Source organism: Bombina bombina, chromosome 6 (assembly GCF_027579735.1).
Source record: "Bombina bombina isolate aBomBom1 chromosome 6, aBomBom1.pri, whole genome shotgun sequence".
Taxonomy (NCBI): Eukaryota; Metazoa; Chordata; class Amphibia; order Anura; family Bombinatoridae; genus Bombina; species Bombina bombina.
Window position 1 is genome coordinate 745,688,237 of NC_069504.1, and position 23,083 is coordinate 745,711,319.

The following is a 23,083-nucleotide window of genomic DNA, read 5'->3' on the forward strand; positions in this document are numbered from 1 at the left end:
TGCCCATTTGCTTTCATCTGTAGGCAACTGGGCCATGAAAGGAGTGGATCTTGGACTTATGTAGGTGGACCAGCAGAATGTGGAGCCATGTGTGCACATCATGGGCTTGAACTGCAACTGAACTGTTGCAGCAGGTATTCCAGAGGCAGGGATAGGTTGGGTGGGATGGTTTCACTTTTAGCTTGACAGGTTACCCTAGAACCTGGGGGCTGGGAGGCCTGATAGGTGAGGTGGTGGGGCTTGATTAGAGGGGTAGAGGGATGCAGAGACAAGCATAGGTTACTCTAGGGGAGGTATGGATGGGAGTTTGTCGGGTTGACAGTAGAGGTGAGGAGGGTATTAAGAGGGATTATCATGTGGCACCTTGGATGAAGTTTGTTGGGGCCCCATTGTTTTACTAGTTCACAAACATGTCAGGGATCTGGTGGTTGGTGCCCTTGTTTCCTTAGGCTTTGATTGGAGGATTTCATCCTTGCTGGATTTCACAGTGGCATAAGATTGAAGGGTAAAGTATACTGGGATTTCCACAGGAGGACAGATAGATGAATGGCAGGGTACAGGTTCTCAGAGCAGTGGTTAGACAGTGGGAAGGGGTATGGAGTTCATAGTATGGGGGTGTGAGGGCCTCATATTTCAGATGAGTGAGTCGGGAGCAGGTACAGGATGGGGGGAGCTACAGGTAGCTGTTGTGGGGGCATTATGGCCTGTTCGCAAGAGGAGCTTCAGGCAGCCACTCAGGAGTATTATGGCAGATGACCAGATAGACATCATCTGCCACTGCTAGCACTCATATTGTAAAATAAAAATTAAAAAAGAGACTATATATATATATATATATATATATATATATATATATATACACACACACATACACAATCAAATCATAACAATAAAAAATTAACAAAAAGGTACCATAGCTAAGAGTTAAAGGGATGTTTATACAAAGATTGGGATATTCTGGCTTCCTGCGTTCAACTTTGGGTTCAGGATTCATGCCTCACAGACCAGCTGAAGTGACTGGTGGGAGATGGACCCAGAACTATGTTTGACAGCACTTTGCAAGGTGTCAGGAGTTGGTGGGCTGGTTACATGTTTTGGGGTCCTTGCTAGGAGACCTGGGATATTTTGGTTAGGTCTATATGGATGTTTGGTGTGGGGAATAATTTGGGTCACGTTTATGTTTTTTATGTAGGGTTTTTCCTGGGTTTGGGTTAGGCAGTATGTGTATATAGCTGGATATACTGTATGTGGTTGTGTATATAGTGTGTTTTCTTTCATGTAATTGGCAAGAGTCCATGAGCTAGTGACATATGGGATATATAATCCTACCAGGAGGGGAAAAGTTTCCCAAACCTCAAAATGCCTATAAATACACCCCTCACCACACCCACAATTCAGTTTTACAAACTTTGCCTCCTATGGAGGTGGTGAAGTAAGGTTGTGCTAAGATTTCTACATTGATATGCGCTTCTCAGCATTGTTGAAGCCCGATTCCTCTCAGAGTACAGCAAATGTCAGAGGGACGTGAAGGGAGTATCACTTATTGAATACGATGATTTCCCTAACGGGGGTCTATTTCATAGGTTCTCTGTTATCGGTCGTAGAGATTCATCTCCTACCTCCCTTTTCAGATCGACGATATACTCTCAATTTACCATTACCTCTACTAATACCTGTTTTAGTACTGGTTTGGCTATCTGCTATATGTGGATGGGTGTCTTTTGGTAAGTATGTTTTTTATTTCTTAAGACACCTCAGCTATGGTTTGGCACTTTATGCATTTATATAAAGTTCTAAATATATGTATTGTACTTATATTTGCCATGAGTCAGGTTCATGTATTTCCTTCTGCAGACTGACAGTTTCATATTTGGGGAATATAAACATCTTTTTAATATGAAATTTTTTTCTTACCTGGGGTTTAGTCTTTTTTTCAATTGACTACTTCTTACAAATTGCGGACGGTATTAGGCCCGCGGGTGCGATAAATGTTAAACTTTATTGCGTCATTCTTGGCGCAAAATTTTTTTTGGCGCGGAAAAGTACGTCTATGACGCAAGTTCGTCACTTCCGGCGTCATACTTGACGCCGAGACCTTTCACACTGTTGCGTCATTAGTGACGCGAGTGTGTCATTTCCGGTTATTTTTTTGGCGCCAAAAAAGTTTAGTTACGTTGTGCGTCATACTTGGCGCCAAACTTTTTTATTATTTCAATACCCCATTGATGTTTGCCTCTTGCTTTTTTCTATCAGAGGGCTAGGCTATTTGCATTTTTTCCCATTCCTGAAACTGTCATATAAGGAAATAGATAATTTTGCTTTATATGTTGTTTTTTATCTTACATTTTGCAAGATGTCTCAACATGATCCTGCCTCAGAAGCTTCTACTGGAACATTGCTGCGTGACATCGGTTCAACCAAAGCTAAGTGCATTTGTTGTAAAATTGTAGAAATTATCTCGCCAAATGTCATTTGTAATAGTTATCATGATAAACTTTTACATGCAGATAGTGTATCCATTAGTAATAGTACATTGCCAGTTGCAGTTCCTTCAACTTCTAATGTGTATGATATACCTGTAAATTTTAAAGAATTTGTTTCTGATTTTATTCTGAAGGCTTTGTCTGCATTTCCACCTTCAAATAAATGTAAAAGGTCTTTTAAAACTTCTCATTTAGTTGATGAAATTTCAAATGACCAACAACATAATAATTTATCCTCTTCTGATGAGGATCTATCTGATTCAGAAGATCCTTCCTCAGACATTGACACTAACAAATCTACTTATTTATTTAAAATTGAGTATATGCGTTCTTTATTAAAAGAAGTGTTAATTACTTTGGATATTGAGGTAACCAGGCCTCTTGACGTTCAGTCTAATAAACGTTTAAATGCTGTTTTTAAACCTCCTGTGGTTTCTCCAGGGGTTTTTCCTATTGCTGAGGCTATTTCTGATTTCTAAAGGAATAGAATAAGCCAGGTACTTCTTTTTCCTTCTTCAAGGTTTAAAACATTGTATCCTTTACCAGCAAAATCTATAGAGTTTTGGGAAAAGATCCCCAGAGTTGATGGGGCTATTTCTACTCTTGATAAACGTACCACTATTCCTATGGAAGATAGTACTTCCTTTAAGGATCCTTTAGATAGGAAGCTTGAATCTTATCTAAGGAAGGCCTATTTATATTCAGGTCATCTTCTTAGACCGGCAATTTCTTTGGCTGATGTTGCGGCTGCATTAACTTTATGGTTGGAGAATTTAGCGCAACAGGAATTGGATTCTGACTTATCTAGCATTATTTGCTTACTGCAATATGCTAATCATTTTATTTATGATGCTATTTTTTTATATCAAAATTGATGTTAGATCCATGTCTTTAGCTATTTTAGCTAGAAGAGCTTTGTGGCTTAAATCCTGGAATGCTGATATGACATCTATTTCTAAGATTACTATCTCTTTCTTTCCAAGGTAATAATTTATTTGGGTCCCAGTTGGATTCTATTATTTCAAAGGGAAAGGGAGTTTTTCTGCCTCAGGATAAAAAAACCTAAGGGTAAATCTAAGGATTCTAACTGTTTTCGTTCCTTTCCTCAGAATAAGGAACAAAAATTAAATCCTTCCTCCAAGGAATCTGCCTCCAATTGGAAGCCTTCCTCAAATTGGAATAAATCCAAGCCTTTTAGGAAACCAAAGTCAACCCCTAAGTCCACATGAAGGTGCGGCCCTCATTCCAGTTTAGCTGGTAGGGGTCAGATTAAGGTTTTTCAAGGATATTTGGATAAAATCTGTTCAAAATCAATGGATTCAGAGCATTTTCTCTCAAGGGTATCGAATAGGATTCAGAGTAAGACCTCCTGTGAGAAGATTTTTTCTCTCACGTATCCCAGTAAATCCAGTAAAAGCTCAGGCTTTCCTGAAGTGTGTTTCAGACCTGGAGTCTTCAGGGGTAATCATGCCAGTTCCTCTTCTGGAACAAGGTTTGGGGTTTTATTCAAATCTATTCTTTGTCCCAAAGAAGGAAAATTTATTCAGACCAGTTCTGGATCTGAAAATTTTGAATCGTTATGTAAGAGTACCAACTTTCAAGTTGGTGACTATAAGGACTATTCTGCCTTTTGTTCAGCAAGGACATTATATGTCCACAATAGACTTACAGGATGCATACCTTCATATTCCGATTCATCCAGAACATTATTAGTTTCTGAGATTCTTTTTTCTAGACAAGCATTACCATTTGGCATAGCAACAGCTCCAAGAATCTTTTTAAAAGTTCTGGGTGCCCTACTCTCAGTAATCAGAGAACAGGGTATTGCAGTGTTTCCTTATTGGACGATATCTTGGTACTAGCTCAGTCTTTACGTTCTGCAAAATCTCACACAAATAAACTAGTGTTGTTTCTTCAGAAACATGGTTAGAGGATCAATTTACCAAAGAGTTTCTTGATTCCTCAGACAAGGGTCACCTTTTTAGGCTTCCAGATAGATTCAGTGTCCATGACTCTGTCTCTAACAGACAAGAGACGTTTAAAATTGGTTGCAGCCTGCCGGCACCTTCAGTCTCAGTCATTCCCTTCAAAAAAGTGGCTATGTGCATGGAAGTTTTAGGTCTCATGACTGCAGCATCGGATGCGATCCCCTTTGCTCGTTTTCACATGACACCTCTTCAGCTTTGTATGCTGAATCAATGATGCAGGGATTATACAAAGATATCACAATTAATATCCTTAAATCCCAATGTACGACACTCTCTGACATGGTGGATAGATCACCATCATTTAGTTCAAGGGGCTTCTTTTGTTCGGCCAACCTGGACTGTGATCACAACAGATGTGAGTATCTCAGGTTGGGGAGCTGTTTGGGGATCTCTGACAGCAGAAGGGGTTTGGAAATCTCAAGAGGCAAGATTACCATTAAATATTTTAGAACTCCGTGCAATTCTCAGATCTCTTCAGTTTTGGCCTCTGTTAAAGAGAGAACCGTTCATTTGTTTTCTCAGTTTGTTCAGATGTGGGGTCTTGCAGAGATAGATCTCATGGCCTCTCATCTAAACAAGAAACTTCCCAGATACCTGTCCAGGTCCAGGGATGTTCAGGCGGAAGCAGTGGATGCGCTGACACTTCCTTGGTGTTATCAACCTGCTTACATCTTCCCGCCTCTAGTTCTCCTTCCAAGAGTGATTTCCAAAATCATCATGGAACAATAATTTGTGTTCCTGGTGGCGCCAGCATGGCCACACAGGTTTTGGTATGCGTATCTGGTTCGGATGTCCAGTTGCCCGCCTTGGCCACTTTCGTTACGGCCAGACCTAGTAGGTATAGGTCCGTTTTTCCATCAGGATTTCAAATCATTAAATTTGAAAGTATGGAAATTGAACGCTTAGTTCTAAGTCATAGAGGTTTCTCTGACTTAGTGATTAATACTATGTTACAAGCTCGTAAATCTGTCTCTAGAAAGATTTATTATAGAGTTTGGAAGACTTACATTTCATGGTGTTCTTCTCATAAATTTTCTTGGCATTCTTTTAGAATTCCTAGAATTTTACAGTTTCTTCAGGATGGTTTGGATAAGGTTTTGTCTGCAAGTTCCTTGAAAGGACAAATCTCTGCTCTTTCTGTTTTATTTCACAGAAAGATTGCTATACGTCCTGATATACACTGCTTTGTACAGGCTTTAGTTCGTATTCAGCCTGTCATTAAATCAATTTCTCTTCATTGGAGTCTTAATTTGGTTCTGAAGGCTTTACAGGCTCCTCTATTTGAGCCTATGCATTCTTTGGGCATTAAACTACTTTCTTGGAAAGTGTTGTTCCTTTTGGCCATCTCTTCTGCTAGAAGAGTTTCTGAGCTATCTGCTCTTTCTTGTGAATCTCCTTTTCTAATTTTTCATCAGGATAAGGCGGTTTTGCGTGCTTCTTTTGAATTTTTTCCTAAGGTTGTGAATTCTAACAACATTAGTAGAGAAATTGTTGTCCCTTCCTTGTCTCCTAATCCTAAGAATCCTTTGGAAAGATCCTTACATTCTTTGGATGTGGTGAGAGCTTTGAAATATTATGTTGAAGCTACTAAAGATTTCAGGAAGACTACTAGTCTTTTTGTTATATTTTCCTAGGAAAGGTCAGAAGGCCTTTCTTCTGCTTTTGATTTAAGTTTTTTTCTTTCAAATGGAAATAAACTTATTTTTTTTGGTTGTGGACTAATTTTTTCAGCAGTATATGGCTGTTTTTATTTTATTCCCTCCCTCTCTAGTGACTCTTGAGTGGAAGACTCCACATCTTGGGTATTGATATCCCATATGTCACTAGCTCATGGACTCTTGCCAATTACATGAAAGAAAACATAATTTATGTAAGAACTTACCTGATAAATTCATTTCTTTCATATTGGCAAGAGTCCATGAGGCCCACCCTTTTTATGGTGGTTATGATTTTTTGTATAAAGCACAATTATTTCCAAATTTCCTTTGTTGATGCTTTCTACTCCTTTCTTTATTACCCCACTGCTTGGCTATTTGTTAAACTGAATTGTGGGTGTGGTGAGGGGTGTATTTATAGGCATTTTGAGGTTTGGGAAACTTTGCCCCTCCTGGTAGGATGGTATATCCCATATGTCACTAGCTCATGGACTCTTGCCAATATGAAAGAAATGAATTTATCAGGTAAGTTCTTACATAAATTATGTTTTTGTGTGCTCCATCTCCTTATTTTTTTTTTGTGATCCAGTTTGATCTGTGGTTGGCTTAGATATCTGGCTTGGGGATGTCGTGAGTTTCAGGTTTTGGGACTCCCTGATAAGTGATGTTTGGGATTCTGTGTATAATTGTATATTGTGCCGCTGTTTATGGTTCTCTTTGTTGGTGTATCTTTGGATGCCTGTTTTCTTGTATTTTTTTGTATGTATGTATTTGTGTATGCATATGTTTAACTATATATGTATTGGGTATTGTTTTATGTTTAGGTGTGTATTTAAAAAAAAAAAAAAGATAATGATAAGTTTTTGGTGTTTGTTTTTAAGTATTCTTCTTTTGCTTTGAGTTGAAGATTTGGGATCATGTGTGTGTTCATGCTTGGTGTGAGTGAATTTAAAATGTTCTAATTTTTGTGTGCTTTCTGGTAGCTATATTTCTTGATTGGGTGGCAATTCTTGGTGATTGGTTTTATTTGTCATGTGGTGCCGTTGTGGAGCCGGTGCGAGCATTCTGCTTGAATTTTGGGTTAAGTGGTACATGGGTCTTGTCTTGTTAGTGATTCCAACTTCTCTTGAGTATAGTTTTTGTAGTGGGTAGGTTTAGGCAGGTGTCAGGTTACTTGTCTGGGTGGTGGCCATTGCCATGTTAGTTAGGGACGGTGGTAATTCCACTTCTTTGGTTCAGGTCCTCCTTTTGCCCTGTTCAATGTCTCTTCTTTCCTTCATATGTGTCATTGTGTTCCCCCTTTGCATATTTTATAGTCATTTTTGAGTATGAAGATTTTTGGTTCTTTGTGTTGAGCTGGTTTGGTTACTAGTTGGGTTTGTGTCTGGCTTCAGGGGTGTAATTTGTGTGAATGTAGTAATAAAATTGTATGGGTGGTTTATATCATTGGTTCTGGTGCAGTTTTTTTCCTGTTTCAGGATTATAGAATCGGGTTGGAAATTTTTGGGTGGTTTCATTAGGGTTAGAGAAGAGGGATGAGTCATTTTTTGTTTGTACAGCGAGGGTAGTTTTTTCATTTTGTATGAGGTTATGGTTCAGGACTGGTGATTTGTACCATTTATTGTTGTACCTCCTAGGTTAGGTGGAATCGGGTCCGATCTATCAATATATTTTGAGCTGATTGGGATTTATGGGGGGGTTGCCTGTAGGGTGTGTAAAGCAATTTTAATTGCCTCTGTTGGTATGTCTGCTTTAGCCTCATCATTTATAGATGTGCTTGAAGGTTATTAATGGTCTTATGCTAGCAGTTGGTTGGTTTGCCTGTTGTGTTCCTTGAGTTTTGGGTCGTTGGTGGTATGCTATGTAGTGTGTGTGTATCTGCATGTATAAATGTATGCTATGTAGTGTGTGTATCTGCATGTATAAGTGTATGCTATGTAGTGTGTGTGTATGTATCTGCATGTGTAAGTGTATGCTATGTAGTGTGCTACTGTGCATTTTCGCTGACTTTAAAGGCCAGAATCTAGAATATTAATGGGGAATGCAGAGAGCAGTTTTAAAGAATTTATTATTAAATGTCCAATTAAGATAAAAATATTTAACAATGTCTTTGCAAAGGCTAATTAAATACATAGCTCATATAGCCATACCAGTGGTTTGAGCTTGTGTTTGATTTGCTGCCTAAGTGTATTAAAATGTATGACTTTATTAAGAATTTTATTTATATTACTTTGGTCTTATGATTTTTTAAGCCCCGCCTACCACATTTAAATTTTTTGCTGGGGGGGGGGGGTGTCCCTCTTTTGAATTTTGAAATTTTGGGAGGTATGATTTTAGCTTTAGTGTAGTGTAGTAGACAACCCCAAGTATTGATCTAGGCCCATTTTGGTATATTTCATGCCACCATTTCACCGCCAAATGCGATTAAATTTAAAAAAAAAAAAAAATTCACAATTTTAGGTTTCTCACTGAAATCATTTAGAAATGCAATTATGGCATAAATGGTTGTAAATGCTTCTCTGGGATCCCCTTTCTTCAAAAATAGCAGATTTATATGGCTTTGACGTTGCTTTTTGGTAATTAGAAGGCTTCCACACGTGTATTATGTCCAGCAGAGCAGGGGTTAAATTAGGGAGCTTGTAGGGTTAATTTTAGATTTAGTGTAGTGTAGAAGACAACCCAAAGTATTGATCTAGGCCCATTTTGGTATATTTCATGCCACCATTAGGGTTGCCAGGTGTCCGGAATTTGACCAGCTGTCCGGTAAAATCTGAAGAAAAAGCAGTTCCAAAAGCTGAAGATAGGTGTCACTCAAAGTAGATCAAATGCTAGTTAGGTGAAGAAGCTGAGTTCAGATTGCACTTAACACTGCCAGCCACTTGCAATCAAACACAGTTCAGGTTGTGTAGTGTGTAGTAGAGAGCAGCTGTGCGAGCAGCATGTGAGGCAGTGACGTGCAGTCATAGGAGGCAGGTGAGGCAGCGCCTCACCTGTCCTATGTGGGTAATTACACTTTTTTTGTTATAATTTGTAATAAAAATATATTATATATTTTGAACTTTTTTTTTTATTTTATTTTAATTTTTTTTGTATACCCTACCCCCCCCACCCCCGCAATGCCCGCAACCACTATAAAACTTCAAATGAAAACGTATTCTTTTTTTTTTTTTAATTAATCATCCATATTGCGCAACGAAGGGGAGACTGTGAGCTGTTCAGCTGCCATCCCGTTGCGCAATATGGATGTCTGAGGATTGTTTTCTTATGAGACCCGCAGAGACTGCCACCCAGTGGCTAAGTCTCTAAGTTCGTGGCCCATATCACTCCCAAGAGGCTGCTCTCTAAACGCCTCGGGAGCAGTGAGTGAGCGCAGCCAAGTGCCGCCAGCCAATCAGCGATTGAACTTGTCAATCCGGAAGAGACAGGGACGTCCGGAAGAGACACTAGAGCTAGACCAGAAGAGAGAGGCTCAGGCGCGCCGCATTAGCAAGTGAGTGAGACTGTGGGTCTCTAGCTGCCTTGACAATGACATTGATAGCAGTGCAGCCCTTAGCCGTTGCAGCAGCTGACAGTGACCAGCACATTCATGACTGCACGATTGATTTACAGCAGTGCACTTTGACTGAGAAGGGAGTGAGACTGAGACTCCACCTGCTTCCCCCCTCCGGTGTCCGGTCCGGTTGTGTAAGTTCAGTCTGGCTAGTGACTCTCTACTGGCAGGCGGCAGCTGATTGTGGGTAGTTGTGAATTATTTTATAAGGATATTTTTACTGTTCCCTTACTCTCTAGCTGCACAGTAAAAATATCCTTATAAAATAATGGCTTGTATATACATGTTGTGGGGCTGCACGTGGGTATGGTTAATAGTATAGTTACAGAGTCCAGGCAGACAGACAGTACTATCATGCAAGCACTAGCTAGATAGAAGAGTATCAGATGTGATTAGGTAGTTGCGCGCCGCACTAGCACAGCAGATTGTCAGCTAGCAGTGCCTACCACCACAACAGCAACAGCGTGCTGACAGCTGACAGTTTCCCCAGCCTAATCTGAGACTGTGTATGAGCCTCTTATGGCTATGTGTTGTCACTCTGTGTATCATATATAGAGTGAAATGTGAGTGTAAGTTTGTAAGAATCATTGTATGACTTGCTCAGGAAGCTGCTCAGCCTCAGTGATGTGCTGCTTCCGTGAAAAATGCAGGGTAATTGGCAGGGAGAGAGCTACAGAGCACAACTTTCCTCTCCACATCCTGCTGCTTATCTTTACTTTTGGCTCAGTACACTGCATTAAAAAAAAACTTGCTACTTTTAACCCTTAGCTACCAGAGAGGACTGCAACAACTGTATTGCAGCCTTTCTGGCAACTATGGGGGTTAATTACACTCCAACTTCTAGCTACCGGACAGTAGCTTACATGGGAGGGGCTTGTTGCTTCAATCTTCACTGCATCATCATATCCTGTCTCTTGCTGAAGTGAGTATGCTCTGCTTTCATTTTGTTTTAACAAGTGTGACTATTGCATTTAAATATATAAAACAGTCTAATTTACAATGCTGCACTAGTATGAACTCTGGATTTTTTTTTTGTACAGTATAGGATACTCTGAAATTCTGAATAGCTATTAAAATAGCCAGTTTAGTGTGTGGTGATACATCTATTTGTAATGTGTGTGTAGTGACTGTGTGTGTATGTATATATATATATATATATATATATATATATATATATATATATATATATATATATATATATATATATATATATATATATATATATATATATATATATATATATATATGTATATATATATATATATATATATATATATATATATATATACACACACACACATATATACATAGTCATACACACACACACATATATATTTAGTCTTTAATGGATGTGTAAACTTGTTATTGGTGGTACACACACACACACATATATATATATATACACACACTTATAGATTTAGTCTTTAATGGATGTAAACTTGTTATTGGTGGTACATCTATTTTTAATATGTGTGTAGTGACTGTATGTGTGTGTGTGTGTGTATATATATATATATATATATATATATATATATATATATATATATATATATATATATATATATATATATATACACACACACACACACACCTATATATTTTCTTTTTAATAGATGTAAAATTGTTATAGGTGGTACATCTATTTTTTATATTTGTGTGTAGTGACTGTGTGTGTGTGTATATATATATATATATATATATATATATATATATATATATATATATACACATATATACACACACACTTATATATTTAGTCTTTGTTATGGGTGATACATCTATTTGGAGTGTGTGTGTGTATATATGTATGTGTGTTTATATTTTTATATATATATATATATATATATATATATATATATATATATATATATATATACACACCTTTATATTTTGTCTTTAATGAATGTAAAATTGTTATAGGTGATACATCTATTTGGAATATATATATATATATATATATATATATATATATATATATATTTATTAGAGTTGAACCTGAAGCTCAACTTGCTCAAGCTACAAATAAAATGTGTCTTTGCACTCCACCAATTACAGTGTGTCTCATCGTGATACTAAAACAAAAATGCTCATCCAGAGACAGAGTATATATTGTTAGTATTAAATCTATATTCACGATGCCCAACCCATGATTCTTCTATGAGATCAGACATGGATCTACTTTTTTTTGTGTGACTGTTGCAATGTAATTTCAAGGCAGCATGTGTGAGAAATATCAGGGAATATAAATAGGATTAGGCAGTAGGCACCAAAAGTATGTATTTTTCTTTTATTTAATCACTTTCATGCAAAAATACAAATTTTTACTTGAATTGACAGTGTGAATTCAAGTAAAAATTGGTATTTTTGCATGAAAGTGATTAAATAAAAGAAAAATACATACTTTGGTGCCTATTTATATTCCCTGATATTTCTCACACATGTTTGAAATTACATTGCAACAGTCACACAAAAAAAGTAGATCCATGATAATGAAGGAATCTATAAGTATAATTTGCAGCATTAAAGTAAAAAGTATGTTTTAAACATATTTTAATGGGCCTGGATTTCTAGATCTCATAATCAGAGCAAGCATTTTGTTATCTGGCAAGAGTTTCTGTTACAATCCTTTAGACTAAAATCAGATGTTTACTAAGTTGACCAGTTTTCCAAGACACCATTTAAAGGGACATGAAACCCATATGTTTTCTTTCATGATTTAGAAAGAGCATGCAATTTTAAATAACTTTCCAATTTACATCTAATAGCTGGCTTTCTTCATTCTTTTGATATCATTTGTTGAAAATCATATCTAAATATGCTCAGTAGCTACTGAGCATATTTAGATATGATTTTCAACAAAGGATATCAAAAGAATGAAGAAAACCAGATATCCTTTGTTGATCATATCTAAATATGCTCAGTAGCTACTGATTGGTGGCTGCATATAGATAGATTCAACAAAGGATATCTAAAGAATGAAGGCGTATCCAATTCCTAGCCACTGCCTCACCAGCCTCTGAAGTCAGCGCACATCACTGATGTGAGGTATGTAAATAAAGAGCAGCAAATTGTCAGTGGGGTTTTGCTGTTTTAAAGGGGAACTATTCCAACATTACTGTAAACGTTGTTTAACAGTATGTCTAGCTGCATCTATGCTATTTGGGTCTAGTGACAGCCATTTGTTTTTATTAAGGTAGAAAAAAGAATCAAATTAAGAAACTGCATCCCAGTACTATTTTTAATTCTTAGTCCTTTCCTTGCATCTACAACTTTCAGAAGAACTTTTAGAAGAACGCTAGAGGATTACATATGAGTGTGTATAAAGTGCATTTAAAGATACATACTTTGATTTTAGACTTTACCAGACATCACAACTCTCCCGGAAGATCCGGGAGTCTCCTGCATTTAAATAGCGGCTCCATGACACCCGCAAATTAAACACTATATCCCAGAAAGAGCAGTGCAAGAGAAAATCAAGTTTTTCATTTCTGCACTTTTCATTTCTACCTGTAGGTGTCACTGTTCCATTATAGCTCAATGTTAAAAGTTACTGCGTTCCTCTCTGGACTTTTCTCCCCCTTCCTGTGCAGTGTGAGACATAGTAGACTTGATATAGGTGAGTTGTGCAGACTCCCATACTCTCTATATTGTGCAGATTCCCATACTGTATATTGTGCAGACTTCTATACTATATATTGTGCAGACTCCCGTACTTTATATTGTGCAGACTCCCAAACTGTATATTGTGCAGACTCCCAAACTGTATATTGTGCAGACTCCCATACTGTATATTGTGCAGACTCCCATACTGTATATTGTGCAGACTCCCATACTGTATATTGTGCAGACTCCCATACTTTATACAGGGGTCAAATCCTACAAAAAAAAGTGTGGGAACTCGCCAATACATTCACCCCCCTCACAATTAATATTGTTTTAAATATACACACACACACTGTATTTATATGTATATAATCTATAAACTTTGGTTAATGAAAGCAAATTAAATCCAATAAAGGGTTGAATGGTTGCCTTTGGGCCTGAGAATCCTCCTCTGCCACAGAATCTCACCCACTTAAGGTGCAATAGTCCTATTTATGCTGAGGGAAGCTAAATAACCCCAGAGCAAGTCACACAGAAATGTAAGCACCACAGTGCAGTGATCACACAGAAGGACCGCATTTAGTGTATTATAGGAAGTGTTACTGCCCATTACTAGAGGATCTCGCTATCCCTTTAACCAGACTGTGCTCCAGCTTCTCCTACCAGCAGCAGCAGTGTTTACTGTAGCATTTCTGTTCTCTGTCAATTCAGAATTTAGTTCCTCCTGCTAAAATAGTGCAAGAACTCCGTTTCCATGCATTTCCACTCGACTTGACCCCTGACTTTATAGCTATAAAATTGTTTACATATATATTTATACATGCAAGGTTCATCTTGTCTTTTTTTTATTATATGGGTATTTTTTTCCTCACATACTTTTTGTGATAACATTTTAAACTATTGAATTGGGGCACGGGGGGGGGGGCACCTCCCTGAAATGAGTTTTTGCAGGATGGGATGTCGGCTTTACAGTTTAAATGAATAGACTGTAAAGTAGCTGCAACTGACAACAGTGCAAGATGATTCTTAATACATGAGTTTATAAAGTATTGTAAGACTCGTTAGGGGTATTGAACACTGCTATCAATCCTATAAATAATAATTTTATACTCTCTACTATCAAGCTGCCAATCTTCTATTTTACATCAAACAATATATAAAAATATAAATTAATAGTCACGTTCTATAAGCAAAGTTAGCAGATGCAAGCTACTGCTTTTCATCCCAGTGTTCTGTACACTTGGTCACTCTATAAAACAAATCCAAAGCCATAAAATGTAATGCATGTTGTATTTTTTTTTTTTAAGATATTCAGTTAAAATGGGTAACCATTTTAACTAAATATCCTTAAAAAAAAAAAAAATACAACATGCATTCCGCTTTATGGATTTGGATTTGTTTAATGAAACGTGTAAACATTTGGAATGTTCTTTTATGATTTAATTTGACAGATTTTTCATGTAATTTAACTATTTTGCCTTCCCAATGACTCTGAGACAACATTTTACTCAGTGATTTATTGATCACTTTGGAAGCTCATTTATGTTTGTCAATAATTGGCAACAGAAAAATATTTCCGTTAGAAGTGAGGGGCAGTCAAGGGGGTCAAATCAATTCTGTTTGCATGTGTTCATGTCAGTCACTGGTAAAATTATTTATTTGTTTGTTAATGGTAGCCAAGGGGTAGAATGACTGCTCACTTTTGAATAAATATAGATGGCGGGATCAAGAGTAAGGGCTATGGTAGAGCTTTTTTTTGGGGGGGGGGGGGGATTGTGCCCAGTGACTGGCAGAGTGTCCGGTATTTTTGCGGAAGACTACTGGCAACCCTAGCCACCATTTCACCGCCAAATGCGATCAAATAAAAAAAAATCTTCGCTTTTTTTACAAACTTTTTCACTAAGTTTAGGCTTCTCACTGAAATTATTTACAAACAGCTTGTGCAATTATGGCACAAATGGTTGTAAATGCTTCTCTGGGATCCCCTTTGTTGAGAAATAGCAGACATACATGGCTTTGGCGTTGCTTTTTGGTAATTAGAAGGCGGCTAAATGTCGCTGCGCATTACACGTGTATTATGACTAGCAGTGGAGGGGTTAATTAGGTAGCATGTAGGGAGCTTGCAGGGTTAATTTTAGCTTTAGTGTAGAGATCAGCCTCCCACCTGACACATTACACCCCCTGATCCCTCCCAAACAGCTCTCTTCCCTCCCCCACCCCACAAATTGTCCCTGCCATGTTAAGTACTGGCAGAAAGTCTGCCAGTACTAAAATAAAAGCTATCTTTGATATATATATATATATATATTTTAAAAATTGGCATATTTACATATGCTGCTCTGTAGGATCCCCCCTTAGCCCCCAACCTCCCTGATCCCCCCAAACAGCTCTCTAACCCCCCACCCAGTTTACAGTAAAATATATATTTTTTAATATTTTTCATATTTTTTCTGTAGTGTAGCTTGTCCCCTCAAAGACCAACCCCCCAGCCCCTCCCAGATCCCTTACATAATTTTAATTTTATTTTTGTAGCCCCCTCTCTGCCACTTTTTTTTACAATATTTTTTCTGTAGTGTAGCGGTTCCTACCCGTGCACTAGCCCAACCCCTGTGCACGTGCGTGTGTCCATCCCCTGGCAATCCCACCCACGATTCTGCCTCCCTCCACATCACACGGCCCATTGATGGCCGCCCACCCACCTCCCAGACTAGCTCCCACCCACCAACGATACCGGCCATCGATGTCCGGTGCAGGGATGGCCACAGAGTGGCTTTCTCTGCATCGGATGGCCAAGGGGGGTTATTGCAGGATGCCTCGATATCGAGGCATCACTGCAATAACCGGAAAGCGGCTGGAAGCGATCAGGATCGCTTCCACCGCTTTCCAAGACCAAGGACGTACGCCATACGTCCTCAGTCATTAACTGTATTTATTTTTAGGATGTACGGCGTACGTCCTTGGTCCTTGGTCCTTAAGGGGTTAACAAACATATACATCAACATCATACACATGTTTGTATATACTGTATATTAGTCAGTTTTTCTGAAATATCTATAAAATAATAAATTGTATACTCTCAGACGGTCAAAATACATTAGATCAAGTAAAACATATAATATCAAGTTAAAGGGACACAACTGGAATACATATGGATACATTTCAGATTTGAATATAAGCATTTTTGTAATATACATGTATTAGCAAATATGCTTATAATAAAAGCTATAGCTGTTTCAAATGTGTATCTAAGTATGCACCGTGCACCAGCATTTTAAATACAGCAACGGCTCAGAAAGCCTAAGGTTCTTCTACCATCTGGTAATGGTTTCATTTGTTAATTGCTGACATGATACAAACCCCACTGGCACTCTGAGCAGCTGTAGCACTTAAAATGCTGGTGTGCACTGAGAATATCTAGTTATGCTTCACATGCACGTGCATAGAAAAAATATTAACACTAAAACAGTTATAACTTTTAATAGAAACATTTTTGTAAATACATGTACAGTATATTGGAAATATTGTTCTATTTAAAGATGTAATTCATCTATGTGCATTTAAATTTTCACCAGAATGTCCCTTTAATTTTCATAAAAATGCATTTGGTTGTGTCTGCTGTAGTTTATACTAAACATAAAAGAAATGCTCACTGACTCATATGCAAATAAAAATAACATCCCATAAAGCATGTTTTCAAATGTAATAGCAGCAATATGAACAGTTAATTTTGAATGCTGACATAATGTGGTTACAATTATTTAGACTCTGTAATTGTGTTTCTTTAACAGTAGACTCTATATGAGTTTCTTGTTAGTATAACTACGTTTTCAACACAGATTTATTTGTATGATGATTTTGCAATTGTTACATGTATTATATATATTCTTGTTTATTTTGTACAATAATAAAATTAATATAAATTGTAATGCAAAGAACAAGATCCATTATTATGTGTTCATATTTAAAAACATACTATTTTTAATGGTAATATGTGTTAGGTATAGCATTATTATGTAGTGCTGTGTGGGATATAAAGCTAAGCTATGCTTATCCACACTGTAGAGGTCTTTTGTTCTATTGGTACTTTTTTTTCTATTTTATTCACTTTACATTTTTATGGCATTTATTTTATCACGTCAAGCGAAAATATATCAATAACACGTAAAAATATAATAACAAGGTAACAGTATTATGACATAATTAATATGTTTGGTTGTGAGTGCCACTAAATTCATACATGGCTCATATATATAGCTATACTATACATTTACACTAATGCAGCCACATCAGCCATTGTTACAATAACTTATCAGATGTACATATGACAACCCCTAATCGTGTTCTCACCGGTCAGGAAATCTGTTATCCCTTCATTCAGACTCTCTTGCGGAGCCTTTCGCTTGCTCATTGTGGAACCGGCTTTTAAGTATCTGTCTGCGGATACGTTTTCCACTAGAGGCCGTGGATTCACTTTCTCTGCAAGTGCAGGCCGCCGTAACACGTTGATACGTCATAAGCGTAAGACTGCTCAGACCTGGCAACTAGTATATTCAGTAGCCATTTTTGTATAGGGAAAAGAAAACAGAGGTATACTTTTGAAATTATGTTTTACCTGGAAGTATCGATTGAAATACTATAAATAAGCATGCACGGCTATTGTAGTAAATAGAATTTAAAACAAAAACAAAAAAACAAACAAATGTATTTTGTTCTTGGTTAGGGAAAAGTAAGAAACAGTCCAGTATAAGGCAAAATCTTTATTGTCTATTGTCCACAAAAAGTGTGTACTAGAGCCTTGTTTATTAATTGCTGGTAAATACTATGCATATATAGCACAATAATATGTAGTAAAAAAAAAAGAAGTGACAAAATCATATCAGTGAAAAGAGGAAAGCTTAGAGAGATAGTAAGACTCAAGACAGTAGTGGCAGGAGATAAATAGCAAATTGTCTAAATAATTACTTTTGTTCAGTCTTTACAACAGATAGTAAAGGTAGTGAGATTCATTTAAAGGGATAGTCTAGTCAAAATTAAACTTTCATGATTCAGATAAAGCATGCAATTTTAAGCACATTTCTAATTTACTCCTATTATCAATTTTTCTTCGTTCTCTTAGTATCTTTATTTAAACAGCAGGAATGTAAGCATAGGATCCGGACCATTTTTGGTTCAGAACCTGAGTAGCGCTTTCTGATTGGTATCTAAATGTAGCCACCAATCAGCAAGTCCGACCCAGGTGCTGAACCAAAAATGGGCCGGCTCCAAAGCTTACGCTCAAATAAAGATACCAAGAGAATGAAGAAAAATGTATAATAGGAGTAAATTAAAAAAGTTGGCGGCGGGTGCACATTGGACACTCAAGTGTAAGTACAGTGGAGGGCTTGAAGCATGCATCAGCACGTTTGTTTCCTGGGGTTGGGGGGGGGCGTGCCCATAACACCTGACGCAGCGCAGCCCGCATTCAGACTCAGAGGAGAGGCAGTAGTGAGTGGCGGGAATGTCACTCTATCAGTGACGAGGAGGGAGGCTCCGGAAAGAGCCAGGCAAGTCTCGACCATGCACTAGAAGAAGACGACTAGAATTAGTAAGTTAGTCTGAATTCCATACTTCTGTTAAAAAAAAAGAAAAAAAGACCACACATGTTGAAAGCTGATTCACTTCTGGAGTTGCTGGAAGTCAGTGGTATGACACAATCTTCAACTTTGTGTTTTTTAATGTGAAGGGCTGAATTGTCAGACACAGGAGCTTAGTTTGTGTAATGAAGCTGGAGGAAAGACCCTAGCACCCCCCTTCTCTCACCCCTCCTGTGTAGCATCTTTGTCAGCCTGTTTTCTGTTAGAAAGTTGATCTAGCAGCAGACAGGTTATTACTGCTATGGTAACACTTGCTGAGTCTATACACACAATCGCTCAGGTTGTCAAATACACTTGTATACATTAAAGGCAATTGTTACTCTTCAAATAATAAAACAAAAATAAACCCTGAAATATGATTAAGAAATGTGTTTTGTATATAATTCAAAGTCATCTGTCTTCTGTGTTGGAATAAAAGATAGTCCTTTGTTCAAAATGTCCTTTTCCGTATCTGAGAGCGTGTAAGAGCTGAGGTTAATCACAATGCTTTTCTTCATTACCGTGGGGGTCTGAGCGACTTTTGCTTTGTACCACCCACGTCTGGGGTGGGGGTCTCGGCCTCCTCCGTTTTTTGACCGTGTATGTCAGGTTAGGAAATATCCAGAAGTAGACCCAAATGCAAGGGCGAACTTAAACAACACCCTTGCACTCTGAGTTTAATCCAGGACGTGACCCCACGACAACCTCCAAAAAACAAAGTACTCACGATATGGAGCAGGGTTAGCCTGTGCCAAAGTAATTCATGATATCAGCCAGATAGACTTCTGAATAAGGAACTGGTTTCAGGAAATGCCTTCCACAGAATCAGGAGAGCAGGGATAGTCACTTATACTCAGACAGAAGAAGGGTAAAACAGGAAACAGTTAATAATGCAGGAGTAGGTCATTTGTTATCAGGCAGTCTGAAGGTTAACACTGTGTAGACAGTCTTTGCAGAATATGCAACAGGTAATCAGGCAGTTTGAGGGTTAACACTGAGTAGACAGTCTTTGCAGAGTATGCAATAGGTAATCAGGCAGTTTGAGAGTTAACACTGTGTAGACAGTCTTTGCAGAGTATGCAACAGGTAATCAGGCAGCTTGAGAGTTAACACTGTGTAGACAGTCTTTGCAGAGTATGCAACAGGTAATCAGGCAGTTTGAGGGTAAACACTGTGTAGTCAGAACTTGCAGAATTAATAGCATGTAATCAGGTAGTTTGAAGGTTAACACTGTGTTGTCAGAACTTGCAGTGATAGCAACAGGTAAGCTGGTAGTTTGAAGGTTAACACAGATAATCAGTACTTGTGGAGATTGGCAACAGGATATCCAGCAGTTTGAAGGTTTACACTGAATAATAGTATTTGCAGAGTTTGGAAACAGGTAAACATGCAGATTGAAGGATTTACAGAAATAACAGTATTTGAATAGTTTGCACTACACAGAGTAGTCTGAATATGCAGGGTTTGCAGCAGGTAAACAGGAAGTTTGAAAGTTTCACAAAACAAACAGTACTTGCATTGTTTGGAGACAGGTATTCAGGAGGTTGAAGGTTAATCCAGCATAGTAAGTCCTTGAAGAGATTGGCAACAGAAAAGCAGCAGTTAGAGAGATTCCTCAGCGAAATCCTAACAGAAGCCTCAAAGTTAACAAACAAACGGACACTGGAGAAACAGGAAGCCAGAATAAAAAGCCTGGTTGTGACATCATCAGGAAGGGGTGGCTCAGACACCTGTCAATCAAGCACACAGAGAGGACTGCAGAGCTTCCCAGCAGCTGAGCGTGACAGTGCCCCCTCCTCAAGGACCCCTCCGGGGGACCCGACCGGGCCTGGCAGGGTATTTCTTGTGAAAAGACTTGACAAGAGCTGGAGCATGAACATGAGAGGCCGGTTCCCAAGATCGTTCAGAGATAGGATAACCCTTCCAATGGACCAGGTAGTACAGCCGATTGCCCCGTAGCTTGGAATCGAGAATCTGGCTGACTTCAAACTCAGAAGTTCCCTCTACGGAAAGTGGAGGAGGTGGTTTACTCTTGATAGAGTACCGATTGTAGATGACTGGCTTGAGTAGGGAGACATGAAACACTGGATGGATCTTGAGAGTCTTGGGTAAGGCCAGGCGGTATGCAGAAGAACAAACTCTGGAAACAATTCGAAAAGGTCCAATGTACTTAGGACCCAACTTGGTACAAGGTTGTTTTAGACGTATGAATCTGGTGGATAAAAATACTCTGTCTCCAGTACGAAGTAAAGGAGCCTTGCACCTTCTGCGATCAGCATATTTCTTATGTCTTAAGGAAGAAGAGAGTAGATTTTGACGAATGAGTTGCCAGTGATTACTGAGATTTTTCACTATACGATCTGCTCCAGGGACTTCAGTAGAACTGGTAATCATAGGAAAGGTTCTAGGTTCAAATCCATAAGCTGCCTTAAAGGGAGAGGTCTGTAATGAGGCGTTATAACGTGAGTTGTGAGCTAATTCCGCCAAAGGCAATAACTGAGACCAGTTGGAGTGGTGATGGTCTACATAATGTCTTAGAAAAGATTCCAAGGCTTGATTTACACGCTCAGTCTGTTCGTTGGATTGAGGATGGTGTGCAGTAGAAAGTGATATGTTGATTCTGAAGTGTTTACAAAAAGACCTCCAAAATTTGGAAACAAATTGGACTCCACGATCTGAGTCTATGTCAGTGGGAAAACCATGTAAACGAGATATATGTAGAACAAAGAGTTCAGAAAGTCTTTGAGCTGTAGGCAAGCCTGGAAGAGGTATGAAGTGAGCAGACTTGGAGAACCGATCCACCACTACCCAAATGGTCGTATTTCCAGCAGAAACAGGAAGATCTGTAACAAAGTCCATGGATAAGTGAGACCAAGGTTAATGAGGAATAGGAAGAGGGTGTAATAGACCAAACGGTCGATGAGAAGATTGTTTGTTCGAAGCACAAGAACTACAAGCAGCAATATAATCCTTAACATCCCTCATTTCCACAATGTATTGGTTATTCCCGGATGACCTGCTGAAATGTTGTCATGAGCCCAACGTAGAATCTGAAGACGTAATCCTTTGGGTACATACAGGATACCAGAAGGTAGTTTGCAAGAAGATGGTACCCGGACTTGAGCAGCATGTAAAGCCTGTACTGGAAAAGAGGATACTTGAGCCAAAACTTTGACTGGACGTAGTATAGGTTCTGAATCCAATGGAGAAGGTTCAGAAGATTGGAACTGCCTAGTTAAAGCATCTGCCTTGGAATTTTTTGAACCAGGAACATAGGAAAGTACAAAATTAAACCTGGAGAAGAACAAGGCCCACCGAGCCTGACGAGGATTGAGACGTGTAGCTGTTTGGAGGTATAAAAGATTCTTGTGATCTGTCAGAATGAAAAAAGGTTGACTGGTACCCTCTAACCAATGCCTCCATTCATCCAAAGCTAATTTTATAGCCAAAAGCTCCTTATTGCCCACATCATAATTTAACTCGGCAGGATTGAATTTTTTCGAAAAGAACGCCACAGGATGTATCTTGCTGGTAGTCGGATCACGTTGGGAGAGAACAGCTCCAGCTGCTATAGAGGAAGCATCAACCTCCAAAATAAACTGGAAATCAGGAATTGGATGACTGAGAAGAGGTGCAGAAGAAAATGCTGATTTTAGCGTTTCAAAAGCCTGTACTGCCGAAGAGGACCAGTTCTTACAATTTTGCATTTTCTTAGTAAGAGAAGTGAGTGGAGACGTGATGTCAGCAAAGTTCTTTATAAACTTTCTATAGTAATTGGCAAAGCCAAGAAACCTCTGCAGGGATTTGAGAGTAGTTGCTCTGGGCCAGTCCTTGATAGCCGACAGTTTAGCAGGATCCATCTCAAAACCTGATTCAGAAATGATATACCCCAAAAAGGGGATGGAACTCTGATGAAAAGAGCATTTCTCCAATTTAGAGAACAGGGAATTGTCTCGTAACCTCTGAAGAACCAGTCTTACATGATGTACATGTTCCTGTAATGTTTTTGAATAGATTAGAATGTCATCGAGGTAAATGATAACAAATTGATTTAGATAATCTCTGAAGATTTCGTTAACAAAGTGCTGAAATACTGTTGGTGCATTGCATAATCCAAATGGCATTACTAGATACTCATAGTGACCAAATCTAGTGTTAAATGCCGTCTTCCATTCGTCTCCTTTACGGATTC

The 23,083-nt window shown here is 38.3% G+C and overlaps 1 protein-coding gene across 1 annotated transcript in view; it reads right to left on the reverse strand.

The window, feature by feature from the left end:
• The window catches only part of POLB (DNA polymerase beta), a 143,572-nt gene extending 125,794 nt beyond the window's left edge, over positions 1-17,778 (reverse strand). The window contains exon 1 of the mRNA XM_053718003.1: positions 17,627-17,778. Within this exon, the coding sequence (XP_053573978.1) occupies positions 17,627-17,687 (61 nt within the window). The 5' untranslated portion in view covers positions 17,688-17,778. The remainder of the gene's footprint in view (positions 1-17,626) is intronic.
• Positions 17,779-23,083: the final 5,305 nt, after the last annotated feature.